Raw genomic sequence first — 18,853 nt, 5'->3', positions numbered from 1 at the left:
AAAAATGATTTTTTTCTTGCTTACTATCGGACTTGAACCGATAACCCAAAAGGAACAGATTTTAAGTCTGTCGTGTTTACCAATTTCACCAAGTAAGCAAATAAGAAAGCGGATAATGGGAATCGAACCCATATAGTCTGTGTGGAAGACAGAAAATTTACCATTAATCTATATCCGCAAAAATCATAGATATTATAAGATGCCGCATGTCCGCTCTTTGGATAAAGAGAGAAAAGTCCGAACTTTTTACGCTTGATACAAGTTAACTACTTGCAAAAAAGATTTTTGGGAAAGTATTACAGAAATGCTCCATTGAAACTCTAAGAAGGTAACTTCTACGGATCAAACCCTATCAAAAGCAAAACTTCTACGTTGCTTGACATCTTATGCAAATAAGGATGCAGACAAATGGACATAACCCATCAAGAGATGGTTACAGAATTCGGCTTATAAGCATCTTATTTCACGATGTATTCTTAGCTCAGCTGGATAGAGCATCAGCCTTCTAAGCTGAATGTCACAGGTTCGACTCCTGTAGAATATGTCAGGGTGTAGCGCAGTCTGGAAGCGTACCTGTTTTGGGTACAGGTGGTCGCAGGTTCAAATCCTGCTACCCTGAATGTTATGTTATCTAACCAAAAACCGTTGTTTGTTTTATGCATTGTATTTCTTTTTTACATTGTTCTCTATTGCTTTTTTTACTGGGTGTTTGGGGTATCTTTTTCAATCGTAAAAATATTGTGGTTATGCTAATGTGTATTGAATTAATGCTCCTTGCTGTCAACCTGAACTTTCTTATTTTCTCCACATACTTAGATGACCTGAGTGGACAAATCTTTTCCCTCCTCATCTTAACCGTCGCCGCAGCAGAATCTTCCATTGGACTCGCTTTACTTGTAATGTATTACAGAACTCGTGGAACCATCTCCATTGAATATATGAACCTTTTAAAAGGATAATATATGCTTGGGAAAGGCAGGATTCGAACCTGCGATGAATTTAATCAGCAGATTTACAGTCTGTCGCCTTGAACCGCTCAGCCACTTTCCCCTAAACATACACAGAAAAAAATCTATTATTTATGCCTCAGTTAGATATGGTCACTTTCTTCCCTCAATTTTTCTGGTTTTGTGTCTTTTTTACAGGATTCTATCTGACTCTTGTACAAAAATATCTCCCTCAACTTACAAGAATTTTTGCCGTGAGAGAAGCCGCACAACAGACAACGCCAACGGATCTCACAACAGATGCGTGCGAAGCCCTGGCCCAGAAAACACATAAAGTGTTTTCAGATAGTGTACAAGAAACAAAAAAAAAATATACCCAGCAGTTTCAAACAACAACGCAACTTTTAGACATTCAAACAGATGCGTTTAATACACACACACACCAAGCATTTGAAAAATATCAAAGCAAAAAAATCATGTTGCAGCAAACAGTGCAATACACACTACAACACATGCACCACGTGTTACCTGGGACCCAAGGAAACATGCCAAAAGTGGATGCAACAAAAACAGCACACTTTTTTTCCCAGGCCTTGGTACAGAAGCTTTGTGTACCACACAACCAAAAAAAATAATTTAAATGATTTTACAAAATAAAACTTTGATTATCTCAGCCACACTGGCATTTTTTGTGTGTAGTTCAAAAAACATTATTATTTATAATGAAGAAATCTTAGTTGCTCTGAGTTTTTTATGTTTTGTTCTGTTTAGTTTTCACACATTTCAAGACACCGTGAAAGAAACTTTTGCGCAGAGAAGAACACTAATTCTTCAAGAATTAGAATACATGCTCGTGGCAAAAGAAACAGCCGTTCAAAAACTTCAACAAACATATCAACACAGTGTTCAATTGCTTGAAAGTATTGAGGCATTGAAAACAGCAGCTGTACAAGAACTTGAACGAGCTCAACACGCACGACTAACTGCTTTTGAAGCAAGTATTCAGAAAAAATGTGTACAAAAAGTGCAACAGATTCTTCAGGTAGAGAAACAATTGCAACATACACTGCATCAAAATATTCGAGACAATTTCACGCAAAGTGTTTTAAAGTATTTTCAAAAAAATCGAGAGACGTTAATCCCACAACTTTTTGATCAAGCTTGTACACAACTTAAAAAATAAATATATATCTTGCCGAATAGAGGCAAGATACCATATATATCTTGAGAAGATACAAAGAAATACATACCAACCGAACCCATCCTGAACTCGATATTTGACCGTTTTTCTTGCTGTAAATACTTTGGATACAAGGGACTCGCAGTGTTCTCAAGACCCTGTTGAAAACACAAAATATATATGATGCACTTTATCAATCGTTGGGTTTTCTCAACAAATCACAAAGATATCGGAACACTTTACCTTATCTTCGGCGCATTCTCTGGTGTCTTAGGATCATGCTTTTCCGTACTCATTCGTATGGAACTTGCACAACCTGGAAACCAAATTCTTGCAGGAAACCACCAACTCTATAACGTCCTCATCACTGCACACGCATTCCTTATGATTTTTTTCATGGTTATGCCAGCACTCATCGGAGGATATGGGAATTGGTTCGTACCTATTATGATTGGAGCTCCGGATATGGCATTCCCAAGATTAAATAATATTAGTTTTTGGTTATTACCACCTTCTCTTTTACTTCTTTTAAGTAGCGCTCTAGTTGAAGTTGGTGTAGGAACGGGATGGACTGTGTACCCACCTTTAAGTCACATTACAAGTCACTCAGGTGGAGCGGTAGACCTTGCCATTTTCAGTTTACATCTTTCAGGTGCATCCAGTATTCTTGGAGCCATTAATTTTATCACAACCATCTTTAACATGCGAGGTCCAGGATTAAGTATGCACAGACTCCCACTCTTTGTATGGTCAGTCTTAATTACAGCATTCTTACTTCTCTTATCCCTCCCTGTACTTGCAGGTGCTATTACAATGCTTTTAACAGATCGAAATTTTAATACATCTTTCTTTGATCCAGCTGGTGGGGGAGATCCCATTTTATATCAACATCTTTTTTGGTTCTTTGGACATCCGGAAGTTTATATTTTAATTTTACCTGGATTTGGAATTGTGAGTCACATCATTAGCACATTTTCAAGAAAACCTATTTTTGGATATCTTGGAATGGTTTATGCTATGTTAAGTATTGGTGTCTTAGGATTTATTGTTTGGGCACATCACATGTTCACCGTTGGATTAGATGTCGATACACGCGCCTATTTTACAGCTGCAACAATGATTATTGCGGTACCAACAGGTATTAAAATTTTCAGTTGGATTGCAACAGCATGGGGTGGGTCGATCTACCTCAGAACACCAATGTTATTTGCTGTTGGATTCATCTTCCTCTTTACAGTAGGTGGATTAACTGGTGTTATGCTCGCAAATGCTGGAATCGATATTGCACTCCACGATACTTACTATGTCGTTGCGCACTTCCATTATGTATTATCCATGGGAGCTGTCTTTGCTTTATTTGCTGGATTCTATTACTGGATCGGTAAAATTTCCGGGTACCAATATCCAGAAGTATACGGGCAAATTCATTTTTGGTTATTTTTTATTGGGGTCAACCTCACATTCTTCCCAATGCATTTTCTTGGATTAGCTGGTATGCCACGTCGTATCCCAGATTACCCAGATGCATTTGCTGGATGGAATGCTGTATGTAGTTATGGGTCATACCTATCTATTTTAGCGAGTCTCTTCTTTTTCTATGTGGTGTATCTTACACTGACAAGTAACGAGAGATGTGCACCAAATCCATGGAACTTTGATTCACAGGATCAATCTGTGTCAACATTAGAATGGACCGTGGCGTCACCACCAGCGTTTCACACATTTGAAGAAATTCCTGCCATTAAATCACCGCACCAACTTACAAAATAAACTTTGAAAAGGTTTTTTTATGGTATATATATATATGTAAAGGTTCATGAGAACCTTTACATATCTGCAAAAAATCGAGCACCTCATATATTTAACTTCTCAGACGACGAACGCTTGCAGAAATGTCTTAAATATATAATATATAAAGTAGAGATTAAATGAGAAAGTTCTTCTTCATCTTTTGTTTCAGGGAACAGAACATCCTATATATCCTGAGTGCATGTGTGGTCGTCCATTTCAGAGCCATTTTACCTCTTTATATCCTCAAAATGGTCTATGAAAGATATACAAGAGTTCTTTTAGTCTCAAGGACGTGTCGGAGGACCTCACCCCTCAAATGGTTTCAATGTATTTCATCAAGGGCTGTAACCTTGTCTGTTTGTACTATACTCACGGATAAAAACATCAACCTTACTTTACATTCTATAAAAATTGGACGAAAATCCGACGACAGAAAAAACTTTCCCTACTGTAGAGGAAATACGTTATTGTACACTCAATTTATTTTGATCGACTGTAAACCAAAAACAGTGCAACACCCATGCTGATACTAATGTACGTATAAATGCAGTACTACATATGTTTTATATGAGAAAATTTGTACACACTCACTAAAGAAGTTAATGTCTTGGAAACATAGACGATTCAGATCGTATAGGATCAAGGGTAGGGAACGTGTTTAGGGATGTGGAGAGAAACGGGAAGAGAACAGAATGATGAAATGAATATAATCAACCAAGTTGACAACGACCCCTCTACAGTAGGGAAAGTTTTTTTGTAATGTTAGGTTCTCTTTTGCTATATTCTGTATATAGGAAGAATTCGTTTCGTAAGGGCGGAAATATTACTTTTCTAGTTCTGTTTTATGGGTAACTCATAGAAAACTTATATTATTTCTTTTAATGATAATGTGCACGAGTTTTTTATGTATATTAAAGTGTCTCCTCTATCGTAAAAATGTTTTCTACTTTCTTGTGTTTTATCTTTTTGTCTGTGCTTTAGATTCTAGATTTTTTTTTTGTCTTTTTTTCAGAGAGTGAGCTAAGGCGTGAAATCAGCCGCCTGGGGACTACGACCGCAAGGTTAAAACCCAAAGGAATTGACGGGGGCTTACACAAGCGGTGGAGCATGTGGTTTAATTCGACACAACGCGCAAAACCTTACCAATTTTTGACATAGAAAAGAATGCATTCGGTCTGAGTGTGTTTTATTTTCTACAGGTGCTGCATGGCTGTCGTCAGTTCGTGGCGTGAGCTGTTGGGTTAAGTCCTAGAACGAACGCAACCCTCAGGTTCTTTGCTTTGAATCATTGAACTAACTGCCTTTGAGATAAAGGAGGAAGGGGAGGATGACGTCAAGTCCGCATGGCCCTTATGAATTGGGCTACACACGTGCTACAATGATGATGCCAAAGAGATGCAAGGTGGTCACACGGAGCCATTCTTGAACCATCATCCTAGTGCAGATTGGTCTCTGCAACTCGAGACCATGAAGTTGGAATCGCTAGTAATCGTAGATCAGCATGCTACGGTGAATTTGTATCTAAGCCTTGTACACACCGCCCGTCACACTATGAAAGTGAGCCGTACTCAAAAAAACTCTTCTGTACATAGTATAGGCCACACTAGTTATGAAAATATCCGTGCCCTTTCTTTGTGTAGAAATTTTAACAGTATTGTCTATGATTGTAGTGAAGTCGTAACAAGGTAGCTGTAGGGGAACCTGTAGCTGGATAGACTCCTTTTTTTTTGCGTATGTGTAAATACACATCATAATTTGTTTGAATAGATGAGTTTGATCCTGGCTCAGAATGAACGCTAGCGAAAAGCTTAACACATGCAAGTCGAATGTTTTATAAACATGGCGTACGGGTGAGTAACGCGTAAGAACCTACCAAAGAATTCACGGGAATCGTGAATATTTAAAAGATTTGTATATCGTTTTTTGATGGGCTTGCGTAAGATTAGATAGTTGGTGTGGTAAAGGCGCACCAAGTCGATGATCTTTAACTGGTCTTAGCGGATGGCCAGTCACACTGGGATTGAGAAACGGCCCAGACTCTTTTTGGAGGCAGCAGTGAGGAATCTTGGACAATGGGCGCAAGCCTGATCCAGCTATTTCGCGTGGGTGATGACGGTTATGTTGATTGTAAAGCCCTTTCATGAAGATGTATGGATGATGTCTTATCTTCAAGAAGAAGCTCCGGCAAATTCTGTGCCAGCAGCCGCGGTAAGACAGGAGGAGCAAGTGTTATTCAGAATTATTGGGCGTAAAGGGCATGTAGGTGGATGTTTGGCGTTGATTGTGCCATTCCAATTGTTAACATTGGGTTTGCAGTCAATACTCTTCATCTTGAGGTCAAAAGAGGACAATAGAATTTCTAGTGGAGAGGTTAAATTCTTAGAGATTAGAAGGAATATCAAAAGCGAAGGCAATTGTCTGGTTTGTACCTGACACTGAGGTGCGAAAGCGTGGGGAGCAAACAGGATTAGATACCCTGGTAGTCCACGCCGTAAACGATGCTGATTCCTCTTTGGATGACAAAAAAAAATATCTTCCCACACACAGGGAAGACTTAATGAGATAGTTCAGTTTGGTAGAACGTCGGACTCATACCTCGATGGTCGGGGGTTCAAACCCCCCTCTCATTAGAAAAGTTTTAAGTGGATGCTTAGGCTCAACACCACATATGGACGTGTATCAAGACGAAACGTCACTTGAAGAGAATTCTCAAAGACAAGTGAATTTCCACAGTGGGAAACCACACATTGTAAAAAACGAAGGGAACCGAAACATCTAAGTACCTTTAGGAAAAGAAATCAACCGAGATTCCGTAAGTATTGGCGAAAGAAAGCGGAACAGACATACAAACACATGGTGACTCAGAACAAAGTGGGATCTTTGACCAAAGATGGTGACAGTCCAGTATTTGTGGCCAGTGTTTTTTGAATAAGTAAAACACATCAAAGTGTTTGAATATGAGGAGGTCCACCTTCTTTGTCTAAATATAGTGTTGAGACCGATAGTGAACAAGTACCGTGAGGGAAAAGTGAAAAGAACCCTAGACAAGGGAGTGCAACAGATCCTGAAACTTGAAACGGACAAGCAGTCAAAGAACTTTAACAGTTTTTTGGCGTACCTTTTGTATAATGGGTCAGTGAGTAAATGAATGCAGCTTGCTTAAGCGGGGACGTGGAGGCGAAGCAAACGCGAGTAGTAAATATGCACCTGGTTGTATTCATTTGACCCGAAACTAAGTGATCTACCTATGAACAGGTTGAAGAAAGCGTAATTTCTTTTGGAGGACCGAACCGACGTCTGTCGCAATAGACGCGGATGATTTGTGGGTAGGGGTGAAAGGCCAATCAAACTTAGAGATAGCTGGTTCTTCGCGAAATTTATTGAGGTAAAGCGTTTGTTCAATGTCAAAAGGGGTAGAGCACTCACGAAGCTATGGGGGCCCAAAGCCTTACTGATCTTCTTGAAACTCCGAATACTTTCTGACATACAGACAAACAGACAGACTTAAAGTGCTAAGGTTTTAAGTCGAAAGGGAAACAGCCCAGAATGTTTGCTAAGGTCCTTAAACAATAAGTCAGTGGGAAAAGGCGTTTATATCCGAGGACAACTAGGAAATTGGCTTGGAAGCAGCCATTTTATAATGAAAGCGTAATAGCTCACTCGTCGAGGATACAAGCACTGAGAATGTATCGGGGCTCAACTTATTTACCGAAGCAACATAGAACAGGTAGCGAAGCGTTTTGTAAACCAATGAAGATGTTTTGTGAAAAATATTGGAGGATTCAAAAGTGATTATACTGACATGAGTAACGAAAAATCATGTGAAAATCATGATCGCCGTAAGTTCAAGGGTTTCTGCGATCTGGTGTTCAGCGCAGAGTGAATCGGCTTCTAAATTTGCTGTGAAAACGGACAAGTGATGAGGACATGCAAACTGACAAATACGCACATATACGTAACTCAAATTGGATAGAGAATGTGTCTGCCGTATTTCAGGAAAAGGTTTGCTTGATAAACGAACCGTACCCAAAACCGACACAGGTGAACAAGTCGAATAGACTCAGGCGTTGAGACAACCATGCTGAAGGAACTCGGCAAAATACTCCCGTAACTTCGGAAGAAGGGAGACCAACTATTGGTGACACAAAATTGAGGGTGACGACTTTTTATTAAAAAATTAGGACTCTGCAAAATGGGAACATGACGTATAGGGTCTGACGTCTGCCCGGTGCTAGAAGCTTAAGAGGGGACTTGAAAGAGTTGAATTGAAGGCCTAGTAAACGGCGGTTGTAACTATAACAATCATAAAGTAGCGAAATTCCTTGCCAGCTAATTCCTGGCCTGCATGAAAGACGTAACGATTGCCCTACTGTCTCCAGCATGGACTCAGTGAAATTGAATTTTCCGTGAAGATGCGGAAATCGTGCCCCAAGACGAGAAGACCCTATGCATCTTTACTGTACATTTACATTGAACAAAGACATCAAGTATGTAGTATAGGTGGGAGTTTCGACACTCTTGAAATACCACCTTCTGAATGTCTTCATTCTCATTTGCTTGCAAAGAAAGTGTATATGAGGCAGTTTGACTGGGGCGGTCGCCTCCTAAAAAGTAACGGAGGCGTGCGAAGGTAAACTCAATGAAAGTTGGAAACTTTCTGCAGAATATAATGGTATAAGTTTGCCTGACTGCGAGACACCACAAGTCGAGCAGAGACGAAAGTCGGCCATAGTGATCCAAAAGTACCGAGTGGAAGGGCTTTTGCTTAACGAATCAAAGATACGCTAGGGATAACAGGCTAATAATTCCCAAGAGTCCTTATCGACGGAATTGTTTGGCACCTCGATGTTGACTGATCATATCCTGGGGCTGAAGAAGGTCCCAAGGGTTCGGCTGTTCGCCGATAAAAATGGTACCTGAGTTGAGTTTAGAACGTCGTGAGACAGTTTGGATTCTACCTGGGGTGCGCGTAAGAATTGAGAAAACTACTTCTTTGTACGAGAGGACCGGAAGTATTTAACCTCTGGTGTACTGGTTGTTCAGCCATGAGCATCGCCAGGAAGCTACGTTAAGATAGGATAACCGTTGAAAGCATATCAAACGGGAAACTTTTTTCAAGACAAATTCTTTTTTTTCGTGAAAGACTATCACGTTGATAGGCGAAATGTGTACAATTTGTAAAAATTGAAGCTTTTTCGTACTAAATATTCCCTTACATGTACAATTATATTTCTCAAAACCGATTGTGCTACAAAAATACAATGATTATGAAAAGATTATCTTTTTTAAAACAACCGCTCCTCGCTGCAGTCAATGACCATTTAATTGATTATCCAACACCAGCAAACTTAAGTTATTGGTGGGGATTTGGCTCAACAGCAGGTATCTGTTTAATTCTTCAAATTTTAACAGGAATTTTTCTTGCGATGCATTATACGCCACACATTGATTTAGCTTTCTTAAGTGTTGAACACATCATGAGAGATGTTGAAGGTGGGTGGTTTTTACGTTACATGCATGCGAATGGTGCAAGTATGTTCTTTATCGTCGTATACCTCCATTTATTAAGAGGTCTTTATTATGGAAGTTACACTAGTCCAAGAGAACTTGTTTGGATCGTTGGGGTTATCATTCTTCTTCTTATGATTCTTACAGCCTTTATTGGATACGTTTTACCATGGGGACAAATGTCTTTCTGGGGGGCCACCGTTATTACAAGTCTTGCAAGTGCAATTCCTGTCGTTGGGACAGATATTACACATTGGTTGTGGGGTGGTTTTTCTGTAGATAATGCTACACTCAACAGATTTTTTAGTCTACATTATCTTTTACCGTTTATTATTGCGGGTGCGAGTCTTGTACATATTGTTGCTTTGCATCAATATGGTTCAAACAATCCGTTGGGCTGTAGTGCAACCGTTGACAAAATTCCTTTCTACCCGTATCTTTTATTAAAAGATCTCGTTGGTTGGGTTGTATTTGCTATTTTTTTCTCGGGATTTATTTTTTTTGCGCCAAACCTTTTAGGACATCCAGATAATTATATTCCAGCGAATCCAATGTCTACACCTGCGCATATTGTTCCAGAATGGTATTTCTTACCGGTTTATGCTATTTTAAGAAGTATTCCGAATAAACTTGGTGGTGTTCTTGCCATTGGTCTTGTATTTGTGTCTCTCCTCATTTTACCATTCATCCATACCTCACAAATTAGAAGTTCAAGTTTCCGTCCATTACATAGAAAGTTATTCTTTCTATTAGTTGCAGATTGTCTTCTATTAGGGTGGATTGGATGTCAACCAGTAGAAGATCCATACGTACTCATTGGGCAAATTGCTTCCATTTATTTCTTCCTATACTTCCTAGTCGCCATGCCACTCCTAGGAAAAGTAGAACAATTCCTACTACAAAAATAAAAAAAAACAACACACCACGGCTCCACATATACACAACAATGGAGCCACACACACAAAAGATGGGGTGTAGCCAAGTGGAAAGGCAGTCGCTTTTGATGCGACCATTCGGAGGTTCGAACCCTTCCACCCCAGATTTATTTTTTACAAAGAATGCTACAGAAAAAATATACAATGGCGACTGCATCTGTATCGAAGGGAATTGGATACTCTACATTAGAAACGGTTTTTGTACAGTTTGTGAATGCCACAATAGGAATATTTAATAATTGTGCTTCTCGAATAATAGATGCGTTTCCTGTTGTTTGTAATAAAACTAAAGCAGAGGGTCTGTGCTTAAATGCTGTTAATCCCTCAAGTTTTTTTTTTTGTTTCACATATTTCGGAAAAACTACCTTTTTTTTGTCTAAAAAAGACCCAAAATACTGTTCAGAATATTTAAACGAGTGAATCATAGATTGTGATCCTGTCCAATTTGTGAGTAACCCTGGGATCCAGTATTCGTTTGAATAAGGTTGATCTAGACTGACTGCAGTTTGTTTTGTTAAAAAAGATAGCTTTGGATTATTATTAATAAATAAAATTGTCTTGTTGTCTTGCTGTAATGCACGTAAAAAAATAAGAGCTTTCTTGAGCAGAAGTTTACTTTTTTCTGTGTCAACCAAAGCTAAATGATTACGGAACCCTTCAAGACACCCAAACAACTCTGGATGTACTTTATTTGAAACATATTGAACTTTTTCGAAAAAATTTTGTTGACGCATAAATTCTTTTTTTTTTGTGCATGTTTAGAAGTGGATTTGAACCACCGACACAAGGATTTTCAGTCCTTTGCTCTAACCAACTGAGCTATCTAAACATACGGGAAAAACGAGAAAATCTTATACCATGTATTTATTATTAGTTTTTCTACCATTTTTTGGTTTTTTGTTAGTTACCGTATTTGGACGCTTTTTCGGGTATAGGGGCGCACCATTACTCAGCACGTTTGCAGTCATGAGTTCTGCATGCCTCTCCTTTGTAGCGCTTTATGAAGTAGGGATTTGTGGAAGTCCTTGTTATGTCCAATTTCTCCCATGGTTCCAAACGGACATGTTTGTCGCTTCTTGGGGATTTCTTTTTGACAGTTTAACTGTTATTATGTGTGTCGTTGTCACCTTCGTCAGTAGTCTAGTACATATCTATTCCATTTCTTACATGGGGGAAGATCCACATTTACCAAGATTTATGTCGTATTTATCAGTTTTTACTTTTTTTATGTTGATGTTAGTCACATCTGATAACTTTCTCCAAATGTTTTTTGGGTGGGAGGGTGTCGGTGTCGCATCTTATTTATTAATTAATTTTTGGTATACACGACTTCAAGCCAATAAATCTGCAATCAAAGCAATGCTCGTCAACAGAGTCGGTGATTTTGGACTAGCTTTAGGAATTATGGGTATTTTCCACATTTTTAAAGCGGTTGATTTCGAAACTGTTTTTGCATGTGCTTCTGAGTTTGCTTGTCACCATTTCTTGTTTTTTCATATGGAAGTACATACACTAACCTGTATTAGTTTACTTTTGTTCATTGGTGCCATTGGGAAATCAGCCCAACTTGGATTACATACATGGTTACCAGATGCTATGGAAGGACCAACACCTGTTTCAGCATTAATTCATGCAGCTACAATGGTAACGGCTGGTGTTTTTCTTTTAGCAAGATGTTCACCTTTAGTGGAGTATTCTTCACAAGCGTTAGTTGTCATTACTCTTGTCGGTGCGTCTACAGCATTTTTTGCAGCAACCACTGGGGTAGTACAAAATGATTTGAAAAGAGTTATTGCGTATTCAACTTGTAGTCAATTAGGATATATGATGTTTGCTTGTGGTATTTCGCAATATGCTTTAGGTGTTTTTCATTTAATGAATCATGCTTTTTTTAAAGCTCTTCTTTTCTTGAGTGCTGGGTCCGTGATCCATGCTCTTGGAGATGAACAAGATATGCGAAAAATGGGTGGTTTGGTGCGTCTACTTCCATTTACGTACTCTATGATGATGTTGGGTTCGCTCGCACTCATTGGATTCCCGTATTTGACTGGATTTTACTCAAAAGATGTCATCTTAGAAGTGGCTTATGCAAAGTACACATTAAGTGGCAATTTTGCTTATTGGTTAGGTAGCGTGTCAGCATTATTCACATCCTATTACTCTTTTAGATTACTTTACTTAACCTTTTTAGCATCACCACAAATGCTGAAATCGTCCGTACAAAATGTCCACGATGCTCCATTTTTAATGGGTCTCTCGCTTTGCTGTTTAGCGCTGGGAAGTATCTTTGGAGGATTTATTGCAAAAGATATGATGATCGGTCTCGGCACAAACTTTTGGGGAAATGCTGTATTTACTCTTCCAACTAATACGTTAGTTCTTGAATCCGAATATATTCCACAAGCAGTGAAATTTGTTCCAATCATTTTTAGTATCCTAGGGGCAGTGTTTGCTGTGAATTTAAACGGGTTTGGTAGTTCTTTCTCATATTCTCTTAAAACGAGTGTTCTTGGAAAACAACTATATACTTTCCTCAATAAACGTTGGCTTTTTGATAAAGTTTATAATGACTTTGTCGCGCGACCAAGTTTACATTTTGGATATACTATTTCGTTTAAACTTGTAGACAAGGGGTTTTTGGAAATGTTCGGACCAACTGGAATTATGCAACAATCTGCCTTTATGCGACATTTTGTGAAAACCGTTCAAACTGGGTCAATCTACCACTACGCTTTCATGATGTTTGTGAGTTTAACTAGTATTCTTGCTTTTTTCTTGGTTGCAACCACAAGTGTTGGTGCCTTTTTAGATACAAGAATTATTGTATTATTATTCTTAAGTTTTTTCTGGTTATCTGACAAGTAAATAATTTTGCATGGGTACCCATGCAAAATTATTCAAAAACCCCACAAAGTTTTATGTTTATTCAAAATATTCTTTTTGTACTTCTGTGTCTGCCTGTCTTAGGGGCTGTTGGGCTTCTGTTCTTTCCGAAGACAGCTGTTCGACAGATGAAATTGTTTGCTTTAAACATTTCGTTGGTCACCTTTGTCTGTTCGTTAAACCTTTGGATTTTCTTTGATAATTCAACGGCAAAGTTTCAATTTGTACAACATATGGACTGGTTGTCTGTATTGAACATGAACTTTTATGTAGGTATTGATGGTATTTCACTTTTTTTCATGATTCTGACAACATTCTTAGTGCCTGTGTGTCTTCTTATTAGTTGGCAGTCTGTAAAACATCTTGTCCGAGAATTTCTTGTAGCGTTCTTACTTTTAGAAAGTTTCATGCTTGCTGTCTTTTGTATGCTTGATTTATTACTGTTTTATGTTTTTTTTGAAAGTGTACTTATTCCAATGTTTTTAATTATTGGAGTTTGGGGCTCGCGTGAAAGAAAAATTCGAGCAGCATACCAATTCTTTTTGTATACTCTTATCGGATCCCTTTTTATGCTTTTAGCTATCTTACTTATTTATTTTCAAGTAGGAACGACAGATTTACAAGTATTACATACAGTCGAATTTAGTGAACGTCGACAACTGTTCCTTTGGGTCGCTTTTTTTCTCTCGTTTGCAGTAAAAGTCCCAATGATTCCTTTTCATATTTGGTTACCTGAAGCACACGTGGAAGCACCAACATCGGGATCTGTGATTCTTGCTGGAATTCTTTTAAAACTTGGGACCTATGGATTTTTAAGGTTTTCTATTCCTTTATTTCCGGAAGCAACCATTTACTTTACGCCCCTTATTTATACTATGAGTGTCATTGGGATTATCTATGCTTCGTTTACGACCCTCCGTCAAATTGATTTAAAGAAAATTATTGCGTATTCGTCGGTTGCGCATATGGGTTTTGTAACATTGGGTCTGTTTAGTCTCAACATGCAAGGCGTGGAAGGTGCTGTTCTTCTCATGCTTAGTCATGGATTTGTGGCATCAGCTCTTTTTCTTTGTATTGGAATTCTTTATGACCGAACACATACACGACTCATTAAATATTACGGGGGACTCGTGCAGACAATGCCTTTGTTTGCATTCTTCTTTTTCATTTTTACATTAGGGAATTTAAGTTTACCCGGAACAAGTAGTTTTGTTGGTGAATTCTTAATTTTAGTTGGCGTATTCCAAACAAATACTTTCATTGCAACGCTTGCAGCGACTGGGATGATTCTTGGAGGTGCTTACTCTATTTGGCTCTATAATCGAGTTGTTTTTGGGAACTTGAAACCAGTGTATATCAACCAATTTGCTGATATCAATCGACGTGAATTTTTTATTTTACTGCCTTTTGTTGTCTGTATCTTCTGGATGGGTATTTATCCTTCAATTTTTCTTGAATCTTTGCATTATTCAGTCGCGACAGTTCTCCAAAGTATTCGAATTTAATGACTGGGGTGTCAGTTTAGACTGGCACCTGTCACAATTACAAAATAATTTACGCATGTATGCACTTTTTTCAAAATGATTTTTATTTTGTTCTTCCAGAACTTTTTCTTTTCGGCGCTTCATTAAGTTTGCTCATGTTTGGAGTTATCTATTCAACATCGGTAAGTCATGGAAAGCCTGGATTAATGAAAGTGATGAGTTGGGCAAGTATCGTCTGTCTAGCGATGACTCTGGGTCTTGTGTTGAATACGCCTGTGCACTCAACAGTGGTCTTCTCTCAAAGTTTACTTTTAGATGATCTTAGTACTTTTTTTAAATTTTTAATTTTGGGTGGAAGTATCTTGTCCATTTTGATGTCTGTACAATATTTTGAGACGGAGAATATGAGAAATTTCGAGTATTTAGTGTTGGTGTGCCTATCCACTTTAAGTATGCTTCTTTTAGTTGCGTCCTATGACTTAATTTCAATGTATTTAGCGCTTGAGATGCAAAGTCTTTGTTTCTACGTCTTGGCTGCCTCACAAAGAGACTCAGAATTTTCAACAGAAGCCGGATTAAAATATTTTCTTTTAGGGGCTTTTTCTTCTGGTGTTTTTCTCCTCGGATGCTCTTTTTTATATGGGCTCACTGGACTTACAAATTTTGAGGCCTATGCACTTTTTTTCGCCCAACAATCAAATATTTACCAGACAAGTGACTGGATCTTTGTCCAAATTGCTTTTTTGTTTATTTTATTAGGGTTTCTTTTCAAACTAAGTGCTGCCCCGTTCCATTTTTGGGCACCCGATGTGTATGAAGGTGCACCCACCTCAGTGACAGCATTCTTCTCTATTGTACCAAAAGTGTCAATCTTTGGTGTGTTCATTAAATTGTTCTTCTGTAGCTTTTACGAACTCGCTCTTCTATGGCAACCAGTTATCATTGCAAGTGGTATGCTCTCGTTACTTGTCGGTGCCTTTGGTGCCTTTGCACAGAAGAAAATCAAGCGACTCCTCGTGTATAGTTCAATTGGGCATTTAGGATATATGTTATTAGCCTTAAGTTGCTTGACAATTGAAGGATTGCAATCTATGCTTGCATATTTGATTTTTTATATTGTCATGACAGTGCACGTATTTGCGTGTGTTCTGGCATTGAAAGACCTGAAAACTGGACAGCGTATTCGTTATGTAGAGGATTTAAAGTATTTAGCACAAAGCCAACCTCTGGTTGCATGTGCATTTGTTCTTAATTTTTTCTCTATGGCTGGAATTCCTCCTTTAGCGGGGTTTTGTGCAAAATTTTATGTGTTTTTTGCAGCGTTGGGGGCTTCTTTATACTTCTTTGTTGCAGTTGCTCTTTTCAGTAGTATTGTCAGCTGTTTTTATTATTTGAGATTTATCAAATTTATGTACTTTCATAAAGAGACTTCTGTGTCGGTGGAGTACGTCCAAATGGACCAACAAAAAGCGTGGATGATTTCGATTACATCGTATCTTTTAGTGTATTTATTCTTTTGTCCGACAAATGTTTTTTTATGGTCCGAAAAAGTCGCATTACTTTTTCTCAATTAATGAAGGATAAGGACAGATATCTGTCCTTATCTTACGCATTTAAAGACCACCCCACCAATAGATAGCTACAAATAAAAATAACCAGACAACATCAACAAAATGCCAATACCAAGCGGCAGCTTCAAATCCAAAATGTTGGTGTGTCGAGAACTGATTTGCAACTAATCTGAGTAAACAAATGGCTAGAAAAACGGTTCCAATAAATACATGAAACCCGTGAAATCCTGTCGCCATAAAAAAGGTTGACCCATAAATACCATCTGTAATAGTAAAAGGTGCTTCGACATATTCCACAACTTGGAACCCTGTAAATACGGCTGCAAGGATAACTGTGAAAATTAAACTCATGATTCCTTGCGTCTTCTGACCAGCTAAGATTGCATGGTGCGCCCATGTTACTGTTGCCCCGGAAGTTAGAAGAATCAACGTGTTTAAAAATGGAATTTCCCAAGGGTTTAAAACATCGATCCCTTTTGGTGGCCAAACAGCCCCAATTTCGACTGTTGGTGCTAAACTTGAGTGAAAAAATGCCCAGAAAAATGCAAGAAAAAACATAATTTCTGAAACAATAAAGAGAATCATACCAGATTTAAGTCCAGCTTGAACGGTTGTCGTATGGTGCCCTTGATAAGTCGCTTCACGAATGATATCTCTCCACCAAACAAACATGGTATAAAGAATTAATAAAAATCCTGAAGCGGCTAAAGAATCACCACCAATGTACCCATGCATGTACATCACGCCACCGAAAGTAGTCACAAGAGCTGCAAACGATGCAAGAAATGGCCATGGACTTGGGTCTACTAAATGAAAAGGGTGCTTTTGTTGATTCATAAGAATTTCTTTTTTTTAATGTGCTTTGAAGAGTCCGTTAAATATCTTCTAATTTATTTGAAACCCAGTGTAAGTAATCATCTAATTGTACCCCTTCCACAACAATTGGCATAAATCCATGATTTGCTCCACAAATTTCACTACATTGCCCGTAAAAAACGCCTTCACGTTTTAAAAAAACAGATGTTTGATTTAAACGACCCGGCACGGCATCACATTTTACACCAAGTGCAGGGACTGCCCAACTATGAAGCACATCAGCTGCTGTAATAATGATACGGATATGGGTGTGTACTGGTAAAACGACACGGTTGTCTACTTCAAGTAAACGAAGTTGACCTAATTCTAAATCATCTTCAGGAATCATATAACTATCAAAAACAATTGAACCGTCATCTGACAAACTGTAGTCAGAATATTCATATGTCCAATACCATTGATGCCCAATAACTTTTAAAGTTAACGAAGGGTCAACGATTTCATCCATGGAATATAAAAGAGCAAATGAAGGGACTGCAATAATCATTAAAATGAAACTTGGGGTGATCGTCCACACAATTTCTAAAAAAGTGCCATGAATAATTTTACTTGGAACAGGGTTTTTTGTCCAGTGAAAATGCCATAATGTTCGTAAAAGCATCCACACGACAAAAACTAAAACAACAATCATGAAAAAACAAATATCGTTGTGTAAATCTTGAATACCTTGGGCAATTGGCGATGCGGGGTCTTGAAAACCAAACTGCCAAGCTTGTGGCGCATCACACAAAGCCACAGAAAAAAAAAACAGAGGGTTTGAGAGGAAAAACATAGTAATTTCTTTTTTTCAAACGAAAGCTCCCTAGGTTGGACTCGAACCAACGACCCAATGGTTAACAGCCATTTGCTCTACCGCTGAGCTACTAGAGAAAATACAGGAGAGACCAAGCCCTCCCAAAACTTTTTATTTTAATGTACGAATCTTATGTACAGTTTTTGCGAAATCTCTCGCATTCTGTTCAAATACTTGTTGACGTCTGACTGCACGATGCGGGTTTAAAGTCAACATAATCGCACCAATCATTGCGATTAAAAGAATGAGGCTCGCCACTAAAAAAAAATAAAAATAATATGTATATAATACTTGTCCTAATGCTTCGACAGGTGTCTTAGAATCCACATAGGTTGGCCAAATGACATACTCCAAATTTTGATGCGCTTGGTGCTCAAGACCACGTAATTGCTCAAAAAAATGTGTAGAATAAGCGCGGAACTTTTGTGCAAAGTGTGGTGCCGAAAAACCATAAAGAACGAAAGCCCAGAAGGCATATACATAAAATTGTAAAGTGAGCATTGATGTACTTCCTGTCGAGAGCGTTTCAAGGTGAAGTGGGACAAATTCTTTATTGAATAAAAAGTAGAATTCAATAAAAAAAATGAGTCCAATGAAGCCACCAATCGGTAAATAGAAGAAAATGCTTTCTTGCATTTCAGCAAGTTTAATATCCAGCATCATAACAACGAATAAGAATAAAACTGCAATGGCGCCAACGTACACAATTAAGAAGATCAATGCAAAGAAATCTAAATTGAGTAAAAGGAGTAATCCAGCTGTATTACAAAAGACAAGGATCAAAAAAAGAACTGAATACACCGGGTTCTTTGATCGGATCACCATAAATGCTGAAAAAAGCACAAAAAAAGAAAAAAAGAAAAATAAAAACGTATCTCCCATATA

General features: G+C 38.2%; 13 protein-coding genes and 13 non-coding genes across 26 annotated transcripts, besides 1 other annotated feature; 16 read left to right on the top strand and 10 right to left on the bottom strand.

Annotated features, from left to right (window-relative positions):
* Window positions 1–17: 17 nt before the first annotated feature.
* On the bottom strand, window positions 18–98 carry trnL. Its single transcript has one exon. It is a non-coding gene; the product is annotated as a tRNA-Leu (tRNA).
* Window positions 99–107: 9 nt separating this feature from the next.
* trnG lies at window positions 108–178 on the bottom strand. Its single transcript has one exon. It is a non-coding gene; the product is annotated as a tRNA-Gly (tRNA).
* A 14-nt stretch (window positions 179–192) lies between these two features.
* On the bottom strand, window positions 193–498 carry RnpB. The gene has a single exon. It is a non-coding gene; the product is annotated as an RnpB (transcript).
* On the top strand, window positions 471–544 carry trnR. Its single transcript has one exon. It is a non-coding gene; the product is annotated as a tRNA-Arg (tRNA).
* A 1-nt stretch (window position 545) lies between these two features.
* Window positions 546–619, top strand: trnP. The gene has a single exon. It is a non-coding gene; the product is annotated as a tRNA-Pro (tRNA).
* Window positions 620–622: 3 nt separating this feature from the next.
* Window positions 623–10,394: a repeat region.
* On the top strand, window positions 657–959 carry Nad4L_2. Its single transcript has one exon. It carries the CDS (start codon window positions 657–659, stop codon window positions 957–959), a length of 303 nt encoding a protein of 100 aa, YP_717307.1.
* On the bottom strand, window positions 968–1,050 carry trnY. The gene has a single exon. It is a non-coding gene; the product is annotated as a tRNA-Tyr (tRNA).
* Atp8_2 lies at window positions 1,082–1,582 on the top strand. The gene has a single exon. The coding sequence runs from the start codon at window positions 1,082–1,084 to the stop codon at window positions 1,580–1,582; it is 501 nt and encodes a 166-aa protein (YP_717306.1).
* Ymf39_2 lies at window positions 1,588–2,130 on the top strand. Its single transcript has one exon. It carries the CDS (start codon window positions 1,588–1,590, stop codon window positions 2,128–2,130), a length of 543 nt encoding a protein of 180 aa, YP_717305.1.
* Window positions 2,308–3,897, top strand: Cox1_2. The gene has a single exon. The coding sequence runs from the start codon at window positions 2,308–2,310 to the stop codon at window positions 3,895–3,897; it is 1,590 nt and encodes a 529-aa protein (YP_717304.1).
* Window positions 4,056–4,445, top strand: ORF129_2 (hypothetical protein). Its single transcript has one exon. It carries the CDS (start codon window positions 4,056–4,058, stop codon window positions 4,443–4,445), a length of 390 nt encoding a protein of 129 aa, YP_717303.1.
* Window positions 4,921–5,638, top strand: rrs. The gene has a single exon. It is a non-coding gene; the product is annotated as a small subunit ribosomal RNA (ribosomal RNA).
* On the top strand, window positions 5,681–6,434 carry rrs. The gene has a single exon. It is a non-coding gene; the product is annotated as a small subunit ribosomal RNA (ribosomal RNA).
* Window positions 6,475–6,548, top strand: trnM. The gene has a single exon. It is a non-coding gene; the product is annotated as a tRNA-Met (tRNA).
* Window positions 6,549–9,134, top strand: rrl. Its single transcript has one exon. It is a non-coding gene; the product is annotated as a large subunit ribosomal RNA (ribosomal RNA).
* CytB (cytochrome b) lies at window positions 9,135–10,334 on the top strand. Its single transcript has one exon. The coding sequence runs from the start codon at window positions 9,135–9,137 to the stop codon at window positions 10,332–10,334; it is 1,200 nt and encodes a 399-aa protein (YP_717302.1).
* Window positions 10,395–10,466, top strand: trnQ. The gene has a single exon. It is a non-coding gene; the product is annotated as a tRNA-Gln (tRNA).
* A 2-nt stretch (window positions 10,467–10,468) lies between these two features.
* Rps2 lies at window positions 10,469–11,095 on the bottom strand. The gene has a single exon. The coding sequence runs from the start codon at window positions 11,093–11,095 to the stop codon at window positions 10,469–10,471; it is 627 nt and encodes a 208-aa protein (YP_717301.1).
* A 21-nt stretch (window positions 11,096–11,116) lies between these two features.
* trnF lies at window positions 11,117–11,190 on the bottom strand. The gene has a single exon. It is a non-coding gene; the product is annotated as a tRNA-Phe (tRNA).
* Window positions 11,191–11,219: 29 nt separating this feature from the next.
* nad5 lies at window positions 11,220–13,226 on the top strand. The gene has a single exon. The coding sequence runs from the start codon at window positions 11,220–11,222 to the stop codon at window positions 13,224–13,226; it is 2,007 nt and encodes a 668-aa protein (YP_717300.1).
* A 53-nt stretch (window positions 13,227–13,279) lies between these two features.
* nad4 lies at window positions 13,280–14,749 on the top strand. The gene has a single exon. It carries the CDS (start codon window positions 13,280–13,282, stop codon window positions 14,747–14,749), a length of 1,470 nt encoding a protein of 489 aa, YP_717299.1.
* Window positions 14,750–14,808: 59 nt separating this feature from the next.
* nad2 lies at window positions 14,809–16,302 on the top strand. The gene has a single exon. The coding sequence runs from the start codon at window positions 14,809–14,811 to the stop codon at window positions 16,300–16,302; it is 1,494 nt and encodes a 497-aa protein (YP_717298.1).
* Window positions 16,303–16,341: 39 nt separating this feature from the next.
* Window positions 16,342–17,136, bottom strand: Cox3. The gene has a single exon. It carries the CDS (start codon window positions 17,134–17,136, stop codon window positions 16,342–16,344), a length of 795 nt encoding a protein of 264 aa, YP_717297.1.
* Window positions 17,137–17,173: 37 nt separating this feature from the next.
* Window positions 17,174–17,947, bottom strand: Cox2. Its single transcript has one exon. The coding sequence runs from the start codon at window positions 17,945–17,947 to the stop codon at window positions 17,174–17,176; it is 774 nt and encodes a 257-aa protein (YP_717296.1).
* Window positions 17,948–17,973: 26 nt separating this feature from the next.
* trnN lies at window positions 17,974–18,045 on the bottom strand. The gene has a single exon. It is a non-coding gene; the product is annotated as a tRNA-Asn (tRNA).
* Window positions 18,046–18,079: 34 nt separating this feature from the next.
* nad6 lies at window positions 18,080–18,850 on the bottom strand. The gene has a single exon. The coding sequence runs from the start codon at window positions 18,848–18,850 to the stop codon at window positions 18,080–18,082; it is 771 nt and encodes a 256-aa protein (YP_717295.1).
* Between the last annotated feature and the right edge of the window lie 3 nt (window positions 18,851–18,853).

The sequence above is a fragment of the mitochondrial genome of Ostreococcus tauri, assembly GCF_000214015.3.
Source record: "Ostreococcus tauri mitochondrion, complete genome".
Lineage (NCBI taxonomy): Eukaryota > Viridiplantae > Chlorophyta > Mamiellophyceae > Mamiellales > Bathycoccaceae > Ostreococcus > Ostreococcus tauri.
Note: the sequence above shows the minus strand (reverse complement) of the source record. Positions and strands in the feature narration are given on the sequence as shown.